This window comes from Crocuta crocuta, unplaced genomic scaffold, assembly GCF_008692635.1.
Source record: "Crocuta crocuta isolate KB4526 unplaced genomic scaffold, BGI_CrCroc_1.0 scaffold772, whole genome shotgun sequence".
NCBI classification, from domain to species: Eukaryota; Metazoa; Chordata; class Mammalia; order Carnivora; family Hyaenidae; genus Crocuta; species Crocuta crocuta.
Window position 1 is genome coordinate 343,557 of NW_027528830.1, and position 25,366 is coordinate 368,922.

A 25,366-nucleotide genomic window follows, 5' to 3' on the forward strand; every position below is an offset into this window, starting at 1 on the left:
TTTAGTTAGATGACCTTCTTTGAGAAAATGACCTAAGAACGTGAATTTTTTGGTTGAGGGTTAGACTCTGAAACTGGTAAATATTCAGAGTGATGTGAATGGCAACCCTAACAACTGAAAGAGTTAACACTTTTAGTTTAGCTCAAGTGGCCTCTTGAACTATGCTCCTGCACTAAGGATGAGAGAGATAACCTTACCCAAATTTAGGTCTGAGCTTTCATAGAAAGACATTAATAATACCAACATTTAAGAGAAGTCTTTGCCTCAGGTGAGAATCTCTAAAATATAATAGCTTCTGTCTGTTAGTTACATACTAAAGCCTCTTGAAGTTGTTGAAATACAAATGCAATTAGCCCTTGGTTTTTCAGCAGGATGCATTCTTGAAAAGGTTATGTAAAATGGATTTTGATAAATGGAATTCATGTTTACCTTATAAAGCAAGAGATGTATAAAGTTTCACAGTGGAAAAGATTAATCTATATTATATATATTAATGTATATATAATATATATAATGTATTAAGTGTCCCAGTGGAAAAGATTAATATATATTTTATATGTTAATATATAAAATATATATTAAACTTCCTAATATGTAGGCATTGTAACTTTTTTTAAGGAGAAAAATCTCTAAGTTTATTTATTTTGAGAGAGCAAGAGCAATTGAGTGGGGGAGGGGCAGAGAGGGAGAGGGAAAGAGAGAAAGTTCCAAGCAAGTTCTGCACTGTCAGCACAGAGTCCCAAGTAGGGCTTGAACGTATGACTCAGGGCTCGAACTCATGAACCATGAGATCATGACCTGAGCCAAAATCAAGAGTCAGCTGCTCAACTGACTGAGCCACCCAGGTGCCACTAGGCACTGTGACTTTTTATCTGCAATTTAATGTACTGAGAGCTGTGCACTGGTTTTGATATAACTCAGTACATCTGTACTTCTTTAAACCTGTCTCCAAATTGAAGGCTTATGTAACAAGGCAAAAGGATGCGAATGTCTTATCATCTGGTGTTTTCATTTGCCTTTGAATTACTGATCAAAGGTGATAAGTGGGTTTTAGGACCAGCCCTTGTATTGTTATCAAGAGGATAAATTTGGCACAGTTGTTCATGAGCCTCTCTTTTTAATGTATTCATTTTTATAGGTTTATTGCTTAGTTGGGATCATGGATATTTGAAGAATTGATTATTGACTCCAGCATTAATATATTGATGTTTTTAAATCTAGCTTGAAAAAATATCTTTAAAATATTTTGTAGTAAATATCTAAAAATATTTTTATAAGTGTAAATCTGTGTAATAAATGTTAGAGAACCAAAAAGACTTCACATTAGGACTATTAAGACTTCACATCTCCAACATAGAATGCAATATGGCCACTGAAGACTGTCTTTCAAATTTATCTCTAAAATGCAAAATAAAACAAAATTAGTTATGTGGATTATTCAGAGATTGCTAGGTCTGAAAGAAATTAGGCTAGACGTCAAGGGCAGGAAAATATGATTTTTATTCACATGTAAGTTTATGAGCTGATCTTTGAACTATAGTCTTTAAAGTGTATATATTTTTACTATGCATATAATTGCTATAAAAATGAGATTTTAAGTAGTCATAATTTGAGAGATGGTAGCTTTCTGTAATTATTAATTTTTTTTAATGTTTGATTATTTTTGAGAGAGTTTGAGCAGGGGAGGGGCAAAGAGATAGGGAGACACAGAATCCAAAGTAGGCTCCGGGCTTTGAGCTATCAGCACAGAGCCCGAGACGAGGCTAGAACTCACAAACCCGTTAGATCATGACCTGAGCTGGTCAACTGAAGTCAGCCGCTTGACTGACTGAGCCATCCAGGTGCCCCAAGTAATTCTAAATTTTTAGATCGCTCCATATTTAGCACAGATTCTGTGCTGAGTATGAGGGATTGTAAAAGAATAGGGCCTTGGGGCGCCTGGGTGGCTTAGTCGGTTAAGCGTCCGACTTTCGCTNATGATACAGCTTAAACTGGGAAAGGAACCACTGTCATAATTACTTTTGTGTTACTCTAATTACAATACCTGTTTGTGCTGTTGGAAATAATTTAGAAATTTTTTTGATGTCTGAAAAATACACTTGAGGGACTGTAGTTATTCATATTCTTTTGACTGATTATATGCTACGGGCCAGGTGTTGAACTAGACTCAGGATTAAAAAAAATTCTAACATTTCTGATTCTAATAATTTTTTGAAAACTACGTGAAGGGATATTTAAATTGAATAGCAATCAACTTGCTTACGTTTTACGCTCTAACATAGAGAGGACTCTCTCATTCCTCTCAACAATTTTGCCTTGAAAAGATTCTCCATTGTTGACTCTTGAAATCTTTTTTAAAAAACACTATTTTTAACATATAGGAAAAAAAAAAACATAATGGCCCGTATCTGTACTGTTAGAAAAGAAAAAGTATATGGATGGTAAGCAAAGTCAAATAATCCAAGTGATATAAAGTAAAAGCCTACTTCCTCTCTTCCCGCAAGATAATCATCATTAATAGTTCCTTTTGGCCTTTTAGAAAAATCCTTTCATACATTTTAAAATATGTAGACAGTGCTTTGGTCCTAAAACACATTTATTATGTATTTTTCTTTTACCTCTTAATAGTAAAATATGATAAACAACTTGAATAAAACATTTTGGTAATCTGCTTTTAAAAATAAATGAAATATGTTAGTGTTTGTGTTACAGCTCTGTTTTAGTAGAATCTGGTTCTATAGTGTGGTACATTTGTTATCTGTACCCTTGGCTAAGATCCCAGATAGACCCACATTATATTAAATGTCTCATTTTGATAGGGTTCTCTCCATTTCCATTTCATACAGTGTCCTTTTCATAAATTGTGAGTTGTATATATATTTTTTGGTTTGGTTACCAGTAAAAGCTGTCAGGTTTGTTAATTACAATTAACAAATTGAATTTATTAAATTCTGTTAATATATTTCATCTTAAATTGTAAAAAACTAAATTATAACCACAAAGGGTTTGGATAAGGCTACATTCTGTTTTATAAGTAAAATTAATGATTAAATTTGAAGAAGTTGTTTGAATTCTATGTAATGTATAGGTTTTTTTCATCTTCCTTACTGAGTTTTTTGAATTTACTTTCGGGTGAAGTAAGGGGAGGGGCAGAAAGAGAGGGGTGGTCAGAGGATCCGAAGAGAGCTCTGCACTGACAGGCCAACAACAGTGGGCCTGGCGTGGGGCTAGAACTGGGGACCTGTGAGATCATGACCTGAGCAGAAGTCAGACGCTCAGTCAACTAAACCACCCAGTTGGCAGTTTTCAAAAACAAATATAAGGCTAACAGAGAATGCACATAAAACAGATTGATCTTTGAGAGGAAAAAGGTCCCTTCTTCTAAAAGAGGTAATTTAATAGTAATTTAGTTGTTTAGCAAGGGGGAAATAGGTACTGTTTTTAGGATTCTCGTTATTTTCGGGCACATGTATTTTTAAGACATAAAATATAGGTGTGTATTCCTTTCATCAGTTTCTTTTTATAATTTTTTTCAGGGTTTTTACCCTTGAAGTAACTCAGTATCCCTGCTTTATTATTTAGTAAAGCATATTAGGATGACAAAGATAGCTGGCATTATAGAATTAGTAATAAAGAGAAATTGAGGAAATAATGAGATCATTAAAACACAGTTGTTTCTATAATTTAAATTTCAGAATTCAAGATGCAGACTTTAGTTTATAATTGGTCACTAGGAAGAGGTTATAGATAGAATGCTTTTTAAAAATTTCTTAATTTTTTATTTATTTTTTTATTTCTGAGAGACAGCGTGAGCAGGAAAGGGTGAGAGAGAGAAAGGGAGATACAGAATTGGAAGCAGGCTCTGGGCTCTGAGCTAGCTGTCAGCACAGAGCCCTACATGAGGCTCGAACCCATGAACCATGCCATCATGGTCTGAGCTGAAATCGGATGCTTAACTGACTGAGCCACCCAGGTGCCCCAGATAGAATGATTTTTAATAAGTATGGTCTTTTGGTTTGAATTTTGTTAGAGAAAATTTGTAGTAATACACTCTGTAAATAATTACATGGGTGGGCTTAAGATAATAGGTTTTTAAATAAGTGCACATTTCTTTTAGTAATAATAATATAATATGTAATATATTGATTTTTATTTTAATGTACAGGTTTTTTTTTAAAGTAATCATATAATCCATGTTTTTCCTACTCTGGGTGAATAGAAGTTGTTTGAATTCTATGTAATATATAGGTTTTTTTCATCTTCCTTACTGAGTTTTTTGAATTTACTTTCGGGTGAAGTATCATGATTCTTTTACCAAAAAGCACTCTTAGGATATTGCTTCAGATAGACCATTCCAGGAAACAGGAAGATTGCTGTGTTGTCTGACATGTTGTGAGTGATGAACAAACCAGCTAAGGAACAAAGGCAAATGAAGGAGAGATAATAAGCTTGAAGAATTGCAGAGGCTGTATTGCAGTTAAGTGTGGTAGCACTAGATTATCTAAATTTAAACAGTATTTGTCCAAGCTGAGGCCAAAGAATTTTGAGCTATTTTCAGCTGCAATATGGTAAGCTTATTTTAGAAGCATGTTTGACCATTAAGTGACATATTTTGGCAAGTTTTCACGGCATCTGGGTCTCATCTAAGTAGCATGTATTTGGGGTTGTGGATGCCTGCTATCTCTATTCAATTATGAGAGTGGGATTGGCTGTTTACAGTAAGAAATGCCGATACATGTATTATGGGTCTATAAATTTGGGTGGTTGGGGTCTAGATGCAGAAGAGTAATGATTTTTCTTTGGCCAGGAAATTACTGTTTTCTTATGTAAAGCACAATTGCAATAATGTATCTTAAGTATTTGTAGGTAAATCCACTCTTTCCTTGAGTTTGGTGATTTGAATATAAAATACTTTTTAATCCCAAATATGTTTGAAAAATGTTCACTTGTGGAAAGTGTCCTTCTTTGACCCGCACAGATTTTGAAATGTTCATTACTTTGATGACATCCTTTCTTTTCTATATTTCAAATTAGCTCACACAGTTACATGCCTTTATAATTATCTTTTAGATTTCATCTTTATGTCTAGTTAAAAATTTATGATTATTCATAGACTATAAATATAAATTATATATTAAGTTATCAGTGTCACCTAGATTACTCATATTGGCTACAGTCATGTAGAAACATGACTGACTACTTGAAATTCTAATTAGAACAATATCACAACAGTAATTTTCTATTTTATTGATATGTGAATTTGGATATTTTTTTCCTAGAAATATTCAAAACTCTTCAGCATGTCTTATTCACCTTCTGTCAAAGCAGTACCTATGTCTTCTGGAATATGGTAAAAGTGTATATTTTACTAACAATATATAATTGCCACAAAATACTGTTCCTCTCATGTCCAGTTATGATTTTATAGAACAGAAATTCTTAATTGTTTTCTAACTACTTGGGGTAAAAATGTGTTACTAATGGGAGAGGTTGTTTGAATATAAAATATTTTCTTGTCTTCATATCAGGGAGCAGGGTTGTCCTCTGTCTTACATGAAGCCTTCTTTGTTGTGGAGTATTAACAACTCTTAAGAATCCATTTGTAGGTTGTTATAGGGGAGGAAAGATAATTTTTCCTCCACCTTTCTGAGTTCTTGGCTGAGACTGTTGTAGTAATAGAATAACAAGAGAGAAACAGGTTGATCAATATGTATACATCATATACCCATGGAAGATACACAGGGGAAAATGAGAAAGTCGAGACAGATTTAGAATTCAGGATTAAATATCATTTTAATGAGGAAAGTGGGGTAGGACATAGGCCTCTAAGGGGAAAGTAAATGACTTTAGGAAAGATTTGTGGTCCCTATGAAGAATAGATGGGAGCTGTGATAGTCTGTGAGAAAGTTTGTCTGAGTGCAGTCAGTGTCTGTTACAGGTGTCATCTTCTGTGATAAGTGTCTGCCTTCCCTGATTGATGAAGTTTCCAGGGAGGGGATTTATGGTAATTAAGATCCTTTTGGATCTGTCTTTAGGCAGATAGTGGAGTTCAGAGAAAACCTCGCAACATTTGCCATTTTTCAAGTGCACGTGGCTCAAAATATTTCAAAGTGGCATATTTTGGGGTGGCATATCCTGAATTCCTACAGCCATATTTTGGGGTGGCATACTCTGTTACCCTTCATTATCAGTTTTGTTCTTGCCTTCTTGGTGTGCTGTATTTACTTCATCTGGTGTTTTATCTCTTGATTATTTGTAGGTGTAAGATAGCCCCAAAGTGAAGAAGAGATATGAAATTATACTCAGGATAGTGTATTATATGCTCTACAGTGTACCTTTGAGTACTTAAGTTTTCTCCCCTAGTTAACAAGGCCTTCATTTCCCCTTAGCTCTACTTTTAGAGAGAGAGGGAAATAAAATGTAGGCAATGTCTATGGTTATTATGTATATATGTGTTTCTGTTGAAGTCTAACATACATACAATAAAGTAAGTGGTCTTACTGTAATTGGTCTTACATGTAATACTAGCTTCATTCTGTTTAATAACGTATATACCCTTATATACACCACTCAAGTCAAGATATAAAAATTTCCAGTGCTCAATAAATTTAACATGACCCTCTTTGTATAGTATAGTAACATCACATGCATTTTCACTGTTCTGGCTTTTATTATCATTGAATAGGTATGGTTCTTCATCTGGATTCTTTGATCTTGTATAATGTCTCTGAATCTCATCCATGTGCTGAGTATCTGTTTTATTGCTGTGTAGTGTTATGTTCTATACTTATGCTATACTGAGTATTTGTTGATACATATTTGGATTGTTTCAAATTTATGATAAATTCTTTTTACTTCTAGTATTGTTGAATGGGATATATGTAAATATTATAACTATTTTTAGAAAAATCAATTTTATTGAGATTTTTTAAAGAAACAAAATATACCTATTTTTTAAATAGAATTATGAGATATAACTTAAATACAGTAAAACTGAACCTTTAAAAATGTATAGTTTGAGTCTTGAAAAATGTGTTTAGACTGTATACCATGTAAATAGCGTGCAATATTTCTGTCACCACAGAAAGTTACCTTTTTCCCTTTTGTAGTCAACACCCAATCCCAGCTCTTCCAACCAGTGGTCTGATTCCTGTCTCCATAGATTTGCCCTTTCTAGATGTCATATAAAAACCCGCCAGTGTGTAACCTTTTGAGTATGCCTTCTTTCACTCAGTGTAATGTTTTTGAGATTCATCCACGTGTTGTGCGTATCACTTATTTTATTGTTGAGTCATATGCATTTTATAGATGTAGAACAGTTTGTTCATACCATTTAGCAATCTAATGGTCATACAGATTGTTTCTTGTTTGGGGTGATTGTCAATACACATTTGCCTACAGGTCTTTGTAGACCTATGGTTTCACTTCTTTTGGTTAAATACCAAATAAATACTTTATGATGTCATTTCTATGTGTAATCTAAAAAAGCCAAATTCATAGAAACAGACTAGAATGGTGGTTACCAAAGACTGAGGGGTGGGGAAGTGAGGAGATGTTAGCCAAAAAGTATAGACTTCCAGTTATAAGACGAATTGATACTAGAAATCTGATGTGCAGCGTGGTGATTATAGTGAATAATACTGTATGATATACTTGAAACTTGCTAAAAGAGTAGATCTTAAATGTTCTCCCCACAAGGAAAAAAACATGGTAATTATGTTAGGTGATGAAGGTGTTAGCTAACTCTGTTGGGGTCATTGTCTTACAGAATATTTAAGTTGATCAATTCAGCAGTTGTATGTCATAAACCTATGCAATGTTAAATATCAGTTATCTCTATAAAGCTGGTGGCGGGGGTATGGGGAAGGCCAATGAGAAGAATTCTTGTTGTGATGGAAATGTTTTGCATCTTGACCATGTCAGTATTCTGGTGGTGATATAGTATAGTTTTGCAAGACATTACCATTAGAGAAGCTGGGAAAGTATACATGAGAGCTCACTGCATTATTGCTTATAACGTGTGTGTCCCTATAATTATCTCAAAAAGTTTAGTTTAAAAAAGGAAAAAAGATCACTTGACTAATATGGTTAGGTCTATTTGTGGATCTTGATTCTGTTCCATTCGTCTATCTTTATGTTGATACCACACCCTCATTAATATTGCAGGTTTATAATAAGTCTTGAAATCAAATATTATAAGTTCTTTACTTTCTGAAATCTCCATGAGAATTTTAGAATCAGCTTGTCAACCTCTAAAAACACCTGCTTGGATTTTAATTTGGATTGTGATTAATATATAAATCAGTGTAGGGACAAATGATATCTAAATACTGAAGTACATCTCTCTTTTTTTTTTAAAAAAATAGTTTTTATAATTTCTTAGTGATATTTCATAATTTTCAGTGTACAGATCTTACCATATGTATTGTTAAATTTTTGTCTCTTTTATCTTCTATGGATAGAAATTATATTAAAATTTTAATTTATAATTGTTTATATGCTTCACATAGAATTATTATTTTTATGTTGATCTTGAATTGTGCAACCTTGGTAAAGTTACTTATTTTAGTAGGTTTTTAAAATTATTCTGTTAATGTGGTAAGTTGCATTCCTGTGGTAAACCTGGGTCATGTTATCAATCCATGTCTATTTTAATTGATTTTGTTAGAATTTTTATGTTTATGAGGGATGACGATCCCTCATAAAAGGGAAAAGTTTTCTTTTTCCTGTTTTATCTGGTTTGATATCAGAGTAATATTGCTGGTTTCATAAAATGAGTTGGGAAATACTCACTTTTCTGAGTTTGTTAATTCTTTAAACGTTCCGTAGAATTCTACAATGAAACTGTTTGCTTAGAGATTTCTTTTTCAGGAGTTTTGTTGTTTTTAATGTCTACATTCAGTTACTCTTACAGTTACAGGGCTATTCAAATGATCTAATTCATGCTGGATGAATTTTGCTGGTTTACACTTTTTAAGAAGTTTGCATATTTCACTAGGTTGTTCAATTTGTGTGTGTAGAGTTGCTCCTAATAATTCCCATATTGGTTTTTTATTTTTCATATCTACAGTATCTGTACTGATATCTTTCATTTCATCCCCATTGACTTTTGTGTATTTGTTTTATGTTTTAAACCTAGTGGATATCTGGGCATCTGATTAGTTCAGTGGGTTAAGTGTCAGATTTCAGCTCAGGTCATGATAAAAAATGCAGTTTGCAAGTTTGAGCACTGGGCTGTGTGCTGACAGCTCAGAGCCTGGAGACTGTTTCAGATTTTCTGTCTCTGCCTCTGTCCGTCTCTCTCTCTCTCTCTCTCTCTCTCTCTCTCTCTCTCTGCCCCTCCCCCACTCACACTCTGTCTCTGTTTCTCAAAAATGAATGTTAAAAAATAAAAATTAAAAAAAAAACCTAGTGGATTTCTGTTCTTACCCTTACTTTTTTCCATCTGTTTGCTTTGGTTTATATTTTGTAGCTTCTAAAGATGGGAGTTTAGATTATTGAGTTGAGACATTTTCTCTTCTCTAATGATTTAGTGCTGTAAATTCTTTTCTTCGTCCTATGTTAGCTGCATCTCACAAGTTCTGATATATTTTCAATTTCATTCAGTCAACCTATGTATTACTTAGAAGCATATTTTTTAATGGTGATATTGTTTTAATGTGAATTTCTGTATTTGCTGCAAAGTGTATTTTAAATTTTCTTGGTTTATAACATGCTTTATTATTATTCTTTATTATTATTAGTCTTTCCTTACTGTCTTTCTCAAAAATTTTTCTCTTGCACTGTTTTATCTTTTGTTAACATTTAGGTAGAAACTACCTGTAAAATTATTAGCTAATTTAATAAGTAGTAAGACTTACTTTTGGTAATTGATAATTTTTTAGAAAGTTCTCAATTTCATGTAAAATTTTAAATTTATTGATATGCTGTATATTATAATACAGTTTAAAATATTCTTTGTTTATACATATATATGTATGTATGTGTGTGAGAGAGAGAGAGGCAGTCTCTTTGGCAACTACCCAGCTTTGATGGAGAAAGCAGCCATAGATAATATATAAAAGAATGAACATGGCTATGTTCCAGTAAAACTTTAATTATGGGCTCTGATTTTCAAATTTCATATAATTTTCCTGTATCGTAAAATATTTTTGTTTATATCCTTATCACTAAAAATGACAATTATGAAGACTGTTTTCATCTAACTCTTTTATAACAAAGTTGTATCATTATATAATAAAACCATATTAAACAAAGTTTTAAAATTCAAGCTGAAGTATATTGTGAAGTGTCAGATAGCAAGGCAGCCNCAAGAGTCAGACACTTAACCGACTGAGTCCCCCAGGATCCCCTGTACCTTGATGATTTCGCATAGAATATAAACAATGCTTTACTACTGAAGATACACAGAAAAGGAACAATTGATGAAATTTTAAAAATTACCATTAAGTTCACCTATAGCATTTGGTTTTGTGTCAGATTTTTTTCTCCTCTTTAAACTTTTATGAATTAGGGTTGAGATTTATTTATAAGGAAGACTATCATGCTGCTGATTTGGTAATTCTTTGCATGTTACATTTTTTTAAAAAAATTGAGGTATAACTGACATTTAACATTATATTAGTTTCAAGTGTATAACATAATGATTTTGTTTGTATATGCTATTAAATAATCACCACTATGTCTAGTTACCATCCATCACCATACAAGTGATAAAAATTTATTTTTATCATAACTTACAGCAGATCAGACTTCACTCTTGGCAAGGCTAAAAGAGAATCTGACAGAAATAGCATAGGATTGTTTTGTACTACATTTATTTTGAGAGAGAGAGAGGGTGAGCGCAGAAGGGGAAAAAAGAGGAAGAAAGAGAATCTCAAGCAGACTGCACTGCCTAGAGCCTGACACAGGACTTGATCTCATGAATCATGAGATCATAACCTGAGTCAAAATCAAGAATTGGTCACTTAACCAGCTAAGCTAGCCAGGCATCCTGTTACAAAACTTTTAATATTTATTCTCAGCAGTTTTTAAATATTAGTGCATCTTTATTACAAGGGAAGCCTTTCTTTTTTTCTTTATTCTCATTTACTTGGTTTTATAGCTCAATTTTAATTTGTTTTCCAAAGACTTTAGGTCAAGGGAGCTACAAATCAGAAGAATAAATTTTCATATTGTTTTATGTATATTCATAGAAGTATTTGGTAAGTGCTTTAGCTGTCTGTTCTGTCAGTGATTCATGTGCTATAAGCCAAATGGTATTGTTATTTGGTTTTCTCTTGCAAACTACTGTTATTTGCTTTTCTCTTGCAAATATACTTTTTCATACAATTTACTCTCTCTCTTGAATGCCAAGAAGTGTTTCAAACCAAGAAAAGTCTACTCATTAGGAAGTTGTCAGCTATAGGGAAATTCTTTAGCAGAAGATGTATGAAGAGTAGAACAGTTCCTCACAAGATCATCATCTGTTGCCTGGGCTCTTGTGTTGTTTGTGTTGTTGTTGTTGTTCTTGCTGTTTTGACTTTTTTTTTTTTTAAGCTGCGGGTATTTGCTTATTGAAATAGGAACAAGATATAGAAGGTAAAATATAGCTTCAGTATTATGGTATCAGTCATTCCTGATGTGTGGTAATCAGAAATGGAGAAACCTTTCTTAGGTCTTTGCAAGAGGTGACTAGTACCTGAGAAGGTTTTTTGTTAGGCATGATAGCAATATACAAAACCCATTATTTAAAATACCTGTCAACTGGCATCAGGATATTAATATATAATTCAGTGTATATAAAGTGTATAATCATTTTTAGTCATCAAATAAATGAAATATTTAGTATTATAGCACAAATAGTTTACCAAGTCATTAATTTGATAATTTCCAGATCTTACATTGAGTTTGGGAATTGTTGGTATGGTCTTTTATTTTGCTTATTAGCTTTTACTAGTTTTTATGAATTCCTGTTTGAGCTATAATTTGACAAAATAAATTTAGTCAAGCACTTAACCCACTAAATTGGTAGTCATTAAGCAACATGGAGTTGCAGTAAGTAGAGACTTCCTCGTAATATCAACAATATCGTGTATGGTGCTGAATTCTCTTTTAGCTCCTGAGAGCAGTTACTATCAAAAATGTTTTCAACTCTTGTGATTATAGAAAACTTTGTGAATACCTTATTTAGGCCATACTAGAAGCAGTGTAACAATTCCCTTAAGAATACATGCTTTTTGTTGGGGTGCCCAAGTTTGAATCTCAGTGCTGCCAACTAAATACAAGCTGGTAGGTAGTTCTGAGATGGGAAAATTTTGGAGGGTTGGCTAGTGCAGGGAACCAACCAGTCAGAAAGGATGCCATTTTATGGATGGACATCTTTAAATGTCAAGAAGTAACTCTTCATTTGTTGGATGATGGAGAGTTCTGAGGAGTGGCCTGGAGAGTGGAGAGGACCTTTGGGGATTTGGACAACAGCTAGTTACCGACCACAGGAAAAACAGTTCAGTATTGTAGCAGCTGATGTATCTTTACTAGGGCATATGGCTAAGTATCAGTCTGGGTTGTATGTTAGGCAAAGGAAAGAACGAAATTCAGAGAAGGATCTCCGACTAACCTGCCCATATAATAGTAAATGTCACTTACACTCCAAATATCTGCCCATCTGACAAGGTTATGTTCCTTCTTGTCTCCTGGTTTCTGTCCTTCCTACTCTGCATCTTTTTCTGTCTTCTGCCTGAAACATCCCATCCTAGTATTAATTGAAAATCATCTTAATTTAAAGGGTTAATCCAGGACTAGTTGATATAACGCAATTAGTGGTTTATTCAGAAATAGGTCTTGCCAGCAGCGTCTTTGGAAAACAAAGGATAAAAATATCATAGCAGCTTTGAATTCTCCTAAAGTTGCTTTGGAGTGTTTCTATAGGATCATTTATCCTGCCAAAGAATTTATGTTCCTACATGATTTATCAACTGTATTAGTGTCCTAGAGCTGCACAAAGGACACAAACTGGGTAGCTTACGCAACAAATTTGTTGTCTCACAGTTCTAAAAGTTAGAAGTCTAGAATCAAGGTGTCGGCCGAGTTGGTTCCTTCTGAGGACTGTGAAGAAGAATCTGTTCCAAGCTGGGTTCTAGTGGTTTGCTGGCAATTTTTATGTTGCTGTCACTTAGGTGCATCACTGCAATCTCTGCTTTCATCTTCAAATGGTGTTTTTTCTGTATCTCGTTACATAGTCTGCCTCTGTGTGGATGTGTTCAAATTTTGCCATTACACAGGACACCAGTCATAATTGGATTAGGGCCCATCCCACTGACTTCATCTTTTAAAATAAATTTTTTTTGATGTTTGTTTATTTTTGAGAGAGAGAGACAGAGTGTGAGCAGGAGATGGGTAGAGAGAGGGAGATACAGAATCCGAAGCAGGCTCCAGGTTCTGAACTGTCAGCAAAGAGCCTGATTTGGGGCTTGAACCCATGAGCCGTGAGATCATCACCTGAGCTGAAGCTGGACACTTACTGACTAAGCCACCCAGATGTCCTGCCTCCCCTCTGAGACTTCATCTTAACTTGACTACTTTAAAGACCCTGTTTCCGGGGCGCCTGGGTGGCTTAGTCGGTTAAGCGTCCGACTTTCGCTTAGGTCATGATCTCGTGGTTCGTGGGTTCGAGCCCCGCATCGGGCTCTGTGCTGACTGCCAGCTCGGAGCCTGGAGCCTGTTTCAGTCTGTGACTCCCTCTCTCTCTGACCCTCCCCTGCTCATGCTGTCTCTCTCTCTCCTAGAAATAAATAAAACATTAAAAAAAAATTAAAAAAAAAAAAAGACCCTGTTTCCAAATAAGGTTACCTTTTGAGGTACTTGGTGATTAGGACTTAAACATATCCTTTTGAGGAGATACAGTTCATTCTATGACTATATGAAGTCATACCCACTAAGGTTTTCTTTCTTTTTGTTTGTTTCTATCATAGAAATTTGAGGGTATCTGTCATATTTGCTTTTATCAGTATTGATTTGTTTTAAATATTTGAAATTTCTCTTAAATTCTAAGCAGATTTTTTCTAAATTATGTACTTTATATTGGAGACCTGTAATCACCCAAATTATACCTGCTTAAGTCATATTTTCTTTAAATATGTTTACTATTTTGTGAAAATATTTTTACTTTTGAAATTTTAATGTAATTAAATGCGATATGATGGATGACAATTTGAAGTCTGCACACTACAGACTTGTGGAACCTTTTTGGTAATATTTGTCTAGTCTAACCATAGTACATTGTCTTATTGTACTTCTTCCTTAGGCAGTGAGTGATTGATCTCTCACTTCCAGAAAGCTTCCACAAGATGAGTATAAGATCTTATACATGTAGTATTGTAATAAGCCAGATTCAATATTCTTTATCACTAATTCATTAGACTTGTACTTTTACTCCAGAACTTCCTTGAAATTCCTCGAGTTATGTTGTACTCACAGGTGTGATTTCAGACAGTCTTTAAAAAAAAATCAAAGGGAGAGTTTTCTCATTTTTTAATGAAAATCATTGGGAAAATATTAGACGACATAAATATTTCTTTTAAACACTTTCAGTGTACTAATAGCGCAAATATATTTGTGCAGGTTTTTACTGGATCGTCTCGTCAGAGTTACTCACCTTCTGGCTATCAGGATTTCAGTAAGTGGGAATCAGTGCTGAAGATAAAAGAAGGACTGCTAAGGCAGAAAGAAATTGTGATTGATCGGTGAGTCTGTTTTTTTTTTATTTACTAAATATTTCAGGCACACAGAAATGTAGACTACTAAAACAAATACCATTTGTATCTACTACTTAGAGTTTAAGAAATACAGTCTTACAAATACATTGTCTCCTTTCTGTCCCTCCCGCATCCCATCCCCTTTAAGAATCCCTCTCAGAACTGAGGGTTGGTCTGTTGTTCTGTTTTCCACCATCCTTCCATTCACATTACAGTAACTCATTTGGAAACTCCTCTTCTTTTTTCTATATGTAGAAAGTTAACTGAAGTGCTAATGAACTACCAGAGCTATAAGCTGTATGTTTGTGTTTTATACTTGGAAACTATTAGATTGGAAAGCTACTTTAAAATGCTAATACTTGAACCAATATATGTTAGATCTGAAGGTGAAGAAACTGAAAATCATGAATGTTTAAAATCAAATGCCTTACAGATAAGAATTTTGGAAATTTGTGGACACAGTTAAAAAATTTTGCATTTTTGAGTACCAAAGCTCTGAAAAATTTTTTGTGCTTAATAGACAGTCTCTTGATTATTTTGAGCAATAAACATTGATATTACTTAATTATATTATTCTTGATGTATATTCAGTGTATATAATTTATGTATACTTTAGAGATAATTAAACCTGTGTGTATAGTAATGGGGAAATTGAGGAGACATTTTTTTCTTAATGCTAGTTATTACTAATTGTCATGTGCTTTATTTGAGATAAAGCAGTAGACATTTTATTAACCTTAGAATTAAATACCAATTAAAATCTTTAAATATATTTAGGGGCGCCTGGTTGGCTCAGTTGGTTAAGTGTCTGACTCTTGATTTCTGCTCAGGTCATGATCTCACAGTTGTGGGTTCCAGCCCCACTTCGGGCTGTGCACTATCAGCACAGAGCCTGTTTGGGATTTTCTCTCTCCCCATGTCTCTCTGACCCTCCCCCACCGGCAGCGCACACGTTCTCAAAATAAATAAACTTAAAAAAAAAAGTATATTTAATAGCTGAAGTTTCAAAAGATTTTGCTTAGAAATTTACCATTATTAAGCAGTATCTTACTGGAGTGTAACTGGAACACGGATATCTGAACTTTTTGTTCTGTACCATGTTCCCAACATCTTGAACAAAGCCTGGCTCTTAGTATATGCTTAATGTTTGATACTTGTGAGGCAGGAGGAAAGAAAGACTTGAGAGACAAGTTGGCCAGAATAAAGCCATTTTGATTTTAGGCTGACCCTTAACCTGAAAGTCAGCAAGTCATAAAAAGAGTCACAAGATCTGACTCCTAGAAAACCACAAGACCCCAATCCCTGTGGCAGTAAAAGCCACCTAGGCTGGACATTCTTAAAATTGTACCTGTGGGTAATTCCAGAACTCTAAAACAGTGGAAAAACTAACTGCCCAATGTAAATGATAAACCCAAAGGTAAAGAGTACACTTCTTTCTGTATGGTTAGCTAATTTTAAAACAAACTTGTACAACCCTTTGTTAGAGGCAAAGAGGAGCCGTATTCCTCACCTGGGAGGAGAGACCACTAACTTTATATGTGAAGTAGCAAGCAGCTTTCTTATTTCTATCCTTAATAAATCCTTGCCACTTTCCCTAAATGGCTAGCTCTTAAATTCTTTCTCACATGAAGTCGAGAACCCTCTTGGCAATGAGCCTGATGCCCTCCCTCTTGAGACCTTGCCCGTCTGGCATCACTTACGTGTTTGATAAGTGAATGAAGTTTCTAGAAGATAGATTGGCTTTTGATTGGCTTTATGAAAAGACTGTATAAAATAATAGATATTTTTAGTACAAGTGAATTTTATATGTGGGTAATTATAGACCCCAGTGGACATATATTTTGTACACGTAACAATTTAATTCACTGTACATATTTGAAATTAATATTTTTTATGCAGGCTGAAATTCAGACTTTTATTAATATGAGTGTACTCTCCCTCAAAACAATCAGAATCAATCAACTTTTATTATTTTTTGAACACCATTATAATTACCATTACATTGGGTATAAATAAGTTAATAGGCATCTTAGTTCATTTGGACCGCTTTAATAAAACACCATAGACTGGGTGGCTTATAAACAACAGAAATTTATTTCTCCTCGTTCTGGAGACTAAGAAGTCTAAGTTCAAGGCACCAGCAGATTCACTGTCTAGTGAGGGTCATCTTCCTGTTTTATAGATGGCTGTCTTCTTGCTGCAACCTCACATGATAAAAGGAGTGAGGGAGTTCCTTGGGGCCTCTTCTGTAAAGGCACTAATCCTGTTCATGGGGACTCTGCCCACCTGACCTAATCATCTCCCATAGGCCCCTAGTCTCCTTATACCATCCCATTGGGCTTTAGGATTTAATATATAAATTTGGGAGGGGGGCACAAACATTCAGTGCATGACAGTAGGAAATGCTGTAATTATCAGCATAATCTATTAAAATATATTTTTTTTCCAACTCTTTATCCTATAAAGGGTGCTAAGGAAATAATCCAAAATAATTCAAGTTGCTCAATTTTGCATTTTTTTAATCTAGTCCCATTCAGCTATGCAGCTCCCTTCTTATACCTAGTTTTAAGGCATGAGCGAGGCTTAAATGAGTGAATGTATTTAAAAGTCTTAATACTGCCAGATGCATGGGTACCGTTAGCAAATAGTAGCCACATATTCATGATTTGTATATAGTAGTTATGTTTCTGTGCTTGTTTCTCCTCAGTAGACTTCAGCCCTCTCACAGAAGAGACTGTTTCTTGTACATTTTATTACTCGTAATAAGTACTCACCAAACATTCATTAAGGGGAAATAACTTCATTTTACTGGAAAAGAGAGGTTAAGGTTGCTGGTAGCCTGTGCTGTTACTGATGCTGGTTAGCCTGTGCTGTTACTGATACTAGTAGTTCTTATAATAGTAGTTACTATTAGATATTACTACTAGATACTAGTAGTTCTTATAATTGCTCAGCAAAAGCTGAGCTTTTGCTGCTGGATTGATCAGATAATATTTAGTCATTGTACTTGAGACTGACCCAAAGAGGCAACCCTTAAACCTTCTGCAATGAGACAATGAGTTAATGTTCTTAGTAAATGACACTGGTAGGGTAGAGGGGAATTCTCATTTTGTCATTACTTGCAATTTGCAGTATGTTTACTATTTAATTGTTTGTGGAAGTAAAAATCACATAATTGTATTAGTAAGCTTTTAAAAATCAGTAGTGCATTCTTTGGTATAGTGTGGATACTTTTTTATTGAAATCATAGAATCCTTTTAATTGCTTTACAAGCTAAGATGTATGATCAGATTTCTTAAAGCAAGGCCTAGATGTACATACCATGGTTATCATATATTACTGGAACTCCATCCTTATGTATTTGATCAATTAACATGTGAGATTTTGTTCATGGCGATTTGTAGTACATGTCTTTTACTTTGAGAGGGACTCCATAATGCAAAAATAGTTATTTTCCTTCACAAGTGTTGAAGTGGGATTTGATTATTTTTATCAGCTGATTTAAACATTTAAATACAGTTTTAATAGCTCATTTCTAGCCAAGTTATTTTGGTTATTTATACCTAAGCATATAGTATTATAGAATCAATTTCTAAATTTACAGTTTACCTTGAACAGCATGGTGATTAGGGACTGTGATCCCTGCACAGTTGAAAATCCACGTATAACTGTTGACTTCCCCCAAACCTAAATGCTAATAACCTACTGTTGACCTGAAGCCTTCCTGATAACATAGTCAATCAACACATATATTGTATGTATTATATACTATGCTCTTAAAACAAACTAGAGAAAAGAAAATGTCATTAAAAAAATCATAAGGAAGAAGAAATACATTTAACAATATTATACTCTATTCATTAAAGAATCTGGGTATCAGTGGATCTGCACATTTCAAACTTTGGTTGTTCCAAGAGTCATGTGTATTGTATTTCAGTCCCACCTACTGTACTGTAATTCAGGTTTGACACTAAATACCCTAAGTTAGCATCAGACTCCACAGCTTTAAGGGCACACAGTCCCCAAAAGACTGACTGCCTATCTTCAGATGCCAGTCTTAAGGTGGCATCACTAGGCTACCCACACTTCTAACCAACTGGCTACAAATCTGGTGAGTTCCCAGAATTTTCATTGGAGTTTCATTGTGTGGGCACAATTGATTGGTCATGTGATTGAACTTAGTCTCCAGCCTCCTCTCCCTGGAGGTTAGATTGGCTTATAGTCACAGACTTCAGTCACATGGTTGGCTTTCTGGTGAATAGTCCCCATCCTAAAGTTGGTATCTAGGGACTGTGAGTCACCTTGTCTCAAATACAAGAGTTTTCCAGGGGGCTCATTAATAAACACTCCATGGATTTAGAGTCTCCTTCCCAGGAACCAGGAACAAAGGCTGTTTCCTTATTCTTTATTATTGATTATCTATTTATTTGTAAAATCTTAAGATTTGTAGATAAATGTGTAAGAATCCTTGTAATATACCTTGGGAGTATTTTGAAGCTATACACTTAGCTTTGTTTGGCAGGCCCAGCTTTGGAGAAATTGAAAATTCTGACTAGCCCAAGAAAAATTAATACAATCCATCCTTTTTCTATCTAATTAAAAAATACTAACAAAGTATATTTAGAAGTATATTTCAAAACTAAAGCCCAGGACCTTATTTCATGTCCCAAAATGTATGAAAGCTGATTTTGGAAGCCAAGGGTGAGGAGACAAGTTCTTAAAAAACTGTTTTATCCCTTGTTTACAGTACTAGAGGTAGTTGGAAACATGTGAACAAGTGAAATAGAAGATACACTTCTACATGGTTTTAGTTTTTTTCCTTTTATATCCCCTCTTTTGAAACAGATTGGGAAAAAGGAAATGCATGGGAAATTAAAAGAATAAAATCTCAGGGTGCATAGGTGGCTCAGTTGGTTAAGTGTCCAATTATTGATTTCAGCTCAGGTCATGATCATTCTTAGAGTCATGACATCAAGTCTCTCATTGCACTCTTGCTGACCATGGAGCCTCCTTGGGATTCTCTTTCTCTTTTTCTCTCTTTTCTCTCCCCCCCCCCCTTCTAAAAATAAATAAATAAAACCTACAAAAAGAATAAAATCTTATCAGTCTTTCTCATTCCATCCTTGATCTTTGGCTACCTGTGACTTGATTTCAGTCCTCCTCTCTCCTTTTATTTTGGTAATGCATGAAGATGTCTCTTGGATAACCATTTCTGATAAATTATTTAAGATGGTTGGGCGTAATTGATTTGGTGGTAGTATCCATAATGTCTTCAAAAAACATTAATGGTTTTAAAACTAACAATGGAAACTATTTTCAGAAACCAAATTTAATTAGGAAAGGAAAGGAACTTTCTGAAAAGGTAACAGATACATATTTTTGCTTTTCTGTATTTTCTCAACTTGAGACTGAGTATTGTGCATATTCTTACTTGTTCCCTGGGTCAGGGACAGGATCACTGGATCCAGTATTTCTTTTAGTAACATATAGTTCTTATAGCAGCTCCTTGATTTCACAGTTTTGACCCAAAATTTTAAAATGTATTTTCTGATTTATAAAGGCCATATTTATTAAGTATTCTACCTGATTCCTTTTTTTGTTCTGTTGTAATGACAGTCCCCACTATGGTCAGGACCTTACCATCTGTTTCAGTCAATTCTTGGCAAAAGGAAGGACTGGGACTCAGTGAGTACCAGCTCTCACTTTTTTTTTAACCGTGAAGAAAAAAAATCACATAACATGAAGTGTGTTGTTGTAACACATCTTTAAGTATGCAGTAGAGTTTTAGTTTTATACATAATTTTTTACAGTAGAGTTCAGGTCTTTTTCAGGTTGCATGACTGAAACTCTGTACCCATTCAGCAACAACTCCTCAGGTCTTCCTCACCCCAGCCCATGGAAACCATCATTATACTTTCTGCTTCTATAAGTTTGACCACTTTTTTTTTTGATACTATAGGGGAGGAAAAAGTTTTTCTTGACCATTTAGGGTTCCCTGGCTAGATCTGGAAATTAAACCGACAAAGATAATTAATAGTGGAAAAGCATACAAATTTATTTCATACAAGTTTTATGTGATATGGGAGCCTTTATAAGGAAGTGAAGACCCATAGTGACAGACCTGATTATTTTATGCTAAGCTTGTTGAAGAGTGGATAGTCTTGGAGGGATATGATAGGTTAAGGAATATGAGGTAATTGTATACTAAACTGGGGGAAATTTAGCAAGGCATGCTTGGTAGGATTCTTCTTTGGGTCCTTGAATCTTCAGAGATGGGGATGCACCTTTCCTCTGGGTTTTGGGGGTGGGGGGCACCTCCTACTTGAGTGTTTTGTGACCTGTTTAGGGAAGAAGGGCAAAGGTGGGGAGGAGGCCAGAGTGACCTTGCTTTTGTTATTTTCTCAAACTCCTTTGGCTTAAAACATTCAGTATACCAAAGTGCCATATTTTGGGGTAGCATCTCCTAAGCCCAGTCAAATCCTGGGAAGAAGTGGGAAGATACAGTATTTGTCCTTTTGTGTCTGCTTATTGCACCTAGTATGACATCCTCAAGGTTCATCCATGCTGTAGCATATGATAGAATTTTCTTCTGTTTTTAGACATTGTGTGTATATATATGAATATACATATATACATATATATATGAATTTTTTATTTACCCATAGATGGACAGTGAGGGTGTTTTCATCTCTTGTCTATTATGAATGTCGCCTTTGTTTTTAAAAGATATTTTTGGTTGTTATGTAATGCCTTGATTGGCAGTATTTTCTTTCAGCACTCTGGGATATTATTCTATTGCTCTCTGGTTTCTCTTAAGTCATCCACAGATCTTCCTGCTGCCATATTGAATGTACTCTTTGTTATTTTTTTGGATTAATTATTTTTTCTTTATGTTCTCAGCAGTTTTGCTATAGTGTGCCTATGGTGGTTTTCATCATATTTGGTATTTTTGGAGACTGAAGAACTTCTGATTCCAGTTGATGTTTTTCATCAGTTTTGGAAAATTTTTGGTCTTTATCTCTTCAAATATTCTATTGCTTTCTCTTTATATTTTTACTAGGACTGCAAAATATCTGTGCTAGACTATTATCACCATTTCTCATGTCTTTCTCTTTTATTAAGAAAAGGAGAGAAAAGGAAGGAAGCAAGGGAGGAAAGAGAATTAATTGTTTAACTTAAGAAGACCAGTAAAAGAATAGTAAACATAAAAGAGAACAAAGGAAATAATAAAAATAAGAGCAGAAATTAATCAAATAGATAAATCTATAGTTCTACTAATCAAGGAAAAAGAAAGACTCAAAATGTTAGTAATTAAAAATTATTAAAGATTTTAAATCGGTGTTATAAACTTATATCAAAAAATCTGAACACATAAAAGAACATGAATAATCTTAAAGGAATACCAAAATTGACTTGAAAAGAAATGGAAAACTTGCATAAATCAATAATGTTCAAAAAATATAATCAGATGATATTAACTAGATATACTGAGGTGATTCTTTCACAATATAAACACATTGATGTGTTATACTCATTGTTATACATTTGAAACTAATGTTATATGTCAATTATACTTCACTTAAAAAAAAGTATAATCGGCTATCATAAGTCTTCTAGATCTAGATAGTTTTAGAAATAAGATTTGCTAGTTTGTGTCTTTAAAGTTTTTGGGGTGGTTTTTCCCATTGAAAGAAAGGGGATGGTGCCTGAGTGGCTTAGTTGTTTAAGTATTGGACTTTTGATTTCGGCTCAGATCATGATCTCATGGTTCATGAGATCCAGCCCTGTGTTGGGCTATGCACTGATAGTAGAGCCAGCGTGGGATTCATAGTGTCTCTCTCTCTCTCTCTCTCTCTCTTTCTCCTTCTCCCCAGCTTCCTCTCTCTCTGACCCTTCCCCACTTGCCTGCTTTCTCTCTCTCAAAATAAATAAATTGTCTTCTTGTTTGTATTATTTTAGATGAGACATCTGCTGTCCTTTTTACCTTGTCTTTGTGAATGAATTTACCTTTTTTTCACAGCCTACTTTTAAGATTTTTATCACTGATTTTAAGCCATTTGATTAAAATGTACCTTGGTTTAGTTTTCTTCATGTAATTTGTGCTTGAGGTTCACTGATATTCTTAGATTTGTGGATGTATAGTTCTCATTAACTCTGGAAACATTTTGGCCAGTTTTCTACAAATATTTTCCCTGCCTATACCCCCCTTTAGGGATTCTAATAATACATATATTTGACTCTTAAAGAAATCCCACAGCTCAGTGATGCTCAGGTCATGACCTTGTGGTTCATGGGTTCAAGCCCCGCATCTGGGCTCTGCGCTGACAGTGGAGAGTCTGCTTGAGTTTGTCTCATTCTCTTTCTGCCTCTCTCCCATGCTCTCTCTCAAAATAAACAAATACACTTAAAAATAAAAATATAGGTTATATTTTCCTGCTTTGCAGTTCCTGGTAATTTTTGATCAAGTTCCAGGCATTACAAATTTTAACATTTTTTGGATGTCACATGTTTTTGTATTCCTGAAACTTTGTTGTGGAGTCAGAATTGATCTTTGTTGAAAATTGCTGCTAAATGATGCCTTGTGAATTATGAAGTTTTCCACTGTGGCATTTGAAAACAAGCACACTTATAGGACCTGTGTAAGCCTCAGGCACTGTTCATTCTTATCTTTTTGGTTGACCACCACCCGCCATCCTCCCCCACATATGCACTTTAGGTAGTTCCTCATGTATTTATTCATTAGTACTCAACTAAATATTCAGGGTGACTGCACTGTGATCTCTGAATCCCTTGGTTTCTCCAGCATTCCAGCATTGTCTTTTCAGCTCAGAGAGAGGCTTCTTTCCCTGTATTGGGTGGGGCCTGCAGCAGTAGGCTCTGGCAGTCATAGAGCTCACCTCATTTGTTTGCCCATCTCCCAGAAGTCACTGTTCCTGATTAACCGATATTCAGTGTTTTGAGAGTCATTGTTCGCTGTATTTTGTTCTGTTTTGTAATTGTGTCAGGTAGAAAGGCACAGCTGGTGTCTGTTACTCTTTCTTGGCCAGAAAAGGAAGTTTAGTTTTCCTGGTAAAGCTTGAAATTCTTTCACAAGTGTCATGACTCTCCTATCTGTTTAGTATTTTTTTAACATTTATTTATTTTTGAGAGACAGGGTGTGAGCCGAGGTCAGGGGCCAGGGAGGGAGACACAGAATCCGAAGCAGGCTCCAGGCTCTGAGCTGTTAGCACAGAGCCTGAGGCGGGGCTCAAACCCACGAACAGCAAGATCATGACCTGAGCCAAAGTCGGTTGCTTAACCGACTGAGCCACTCAGGTGCCCCTATCTGTTTACTATTTGATGTTTTCTATTTGAATTTTCTTTAAAGATAGTATATCTAAAAAATTAAATGGCTCAGAGTAGAATAAGATCTCTGATTCAGTTTGAAACTTAAAACGTAACTTGCACCAAAAGTTACTTTGTGGGTAATTTTGGAAAATGCCAAGCTATTTGCTTACCCACATGCATCCTTACTTTTTCTTAAAATCCTTTCTTTCTCATAACTTTATGATGAGACTTGTTATTAAGGGGTTTTTGAAGATTATTAATAACACATATAAAGCTCTTAACATGATACTGGCTATGTAACAGCTTTCAAACACAGTTGACCCTGAACAACACAGGTTTGAACTACATAGGTCCACTTACATGTGGATTTTTTTTCGAGCAAATACAATACTGTAAATATATTTTCTGTTTCTTATGATTTTCTTAATAACAGTTCTCTAGCTTTATTATAAGAATATAGTATATAATACATAGAACATACAAAATGTGTGTTAGTCAACTGTTTACATTATTGATAGGGCTTCCAGTCAACAGCAGGCTTTTAGTAGTTAACTTGTTGGGGAGTCAAATATTATATGCCAATTTTAACTGCATGACAGGGCAGGAAGGGTCAGTGCCTGTAACACTCACATTGTTCAGGCATCAACTGTATATAAGGGTACATATTCACAAAAGTTAAATGACTTGATTAAAGTAAGCTATGAGTTGCTGAGGAAAGATTTGAACTTCCGTGTGTATGCTTCCAACATGAAGTTATGTTAAAATGAAACGTCTGAGCTATCCAAAAATGCAGTTCTGTCACCAAGTGAGTTCTCCAGCTTTGGTGATAGTTATGTGTAGACTCTGTAACCTAGGATGTTGTTGAGAAGACGCAGGCATAGAACAGCAGTTAGGCTAGTTGATGTTAATGAAAATACCTTTCATCTCTGACAGTGAGATTCTCAGTACTGTCAGGGGATATTTAAGTGTTAAACAGAATTTGAATGGATGAAAATAATGGATTTTAAGGTAAAGGCATTCTAAACTGGGGACATAACATTTATTATATGAGGTGACAAGAAGAAAGGGAGCAAAACATGACTTTGTTATTACTAAGAAGATAGTCTACAAAACACTATATTTTATAAAATGCAAGAAGTATTCTACAGTATAAATAAACCCTTTCTGTATTCTGCATAACCCATGGTATGGTGATATGTTTTTTTAAATTTTGCTATTATGAATGTTAAGGTTGATAATACTTTTAACTCTTACATGAAATCACTACTTTTAATGGTCTCTTAGAAAAGCCTGTTCTTTATAAT

At 34.6% G+C, this 25,366-nt stretch overlaps 1 protein-coding gene across 1 annotated transcript in view; it reads left to right on the forward strand.

Annotated features, from left to right (window-relative positions):
- Positions 1-25,366, forward strand: part of CEP85L (centrosomal protein 85L) — a 156,357-nt gene that overhangs the window by 75,866 nt on the left and 55,125 nt on the right. The window contains exon 4 of the mRNA XM_077755990.1: positions 14,602-14,723. Coding sequence (XP_077612116.1) covers positions 14,602-14,723 — 122 coding nt within the window. The remainder of the gene's footprint in view (positions 1-14,601; positions 14,724-25,366) is intronic.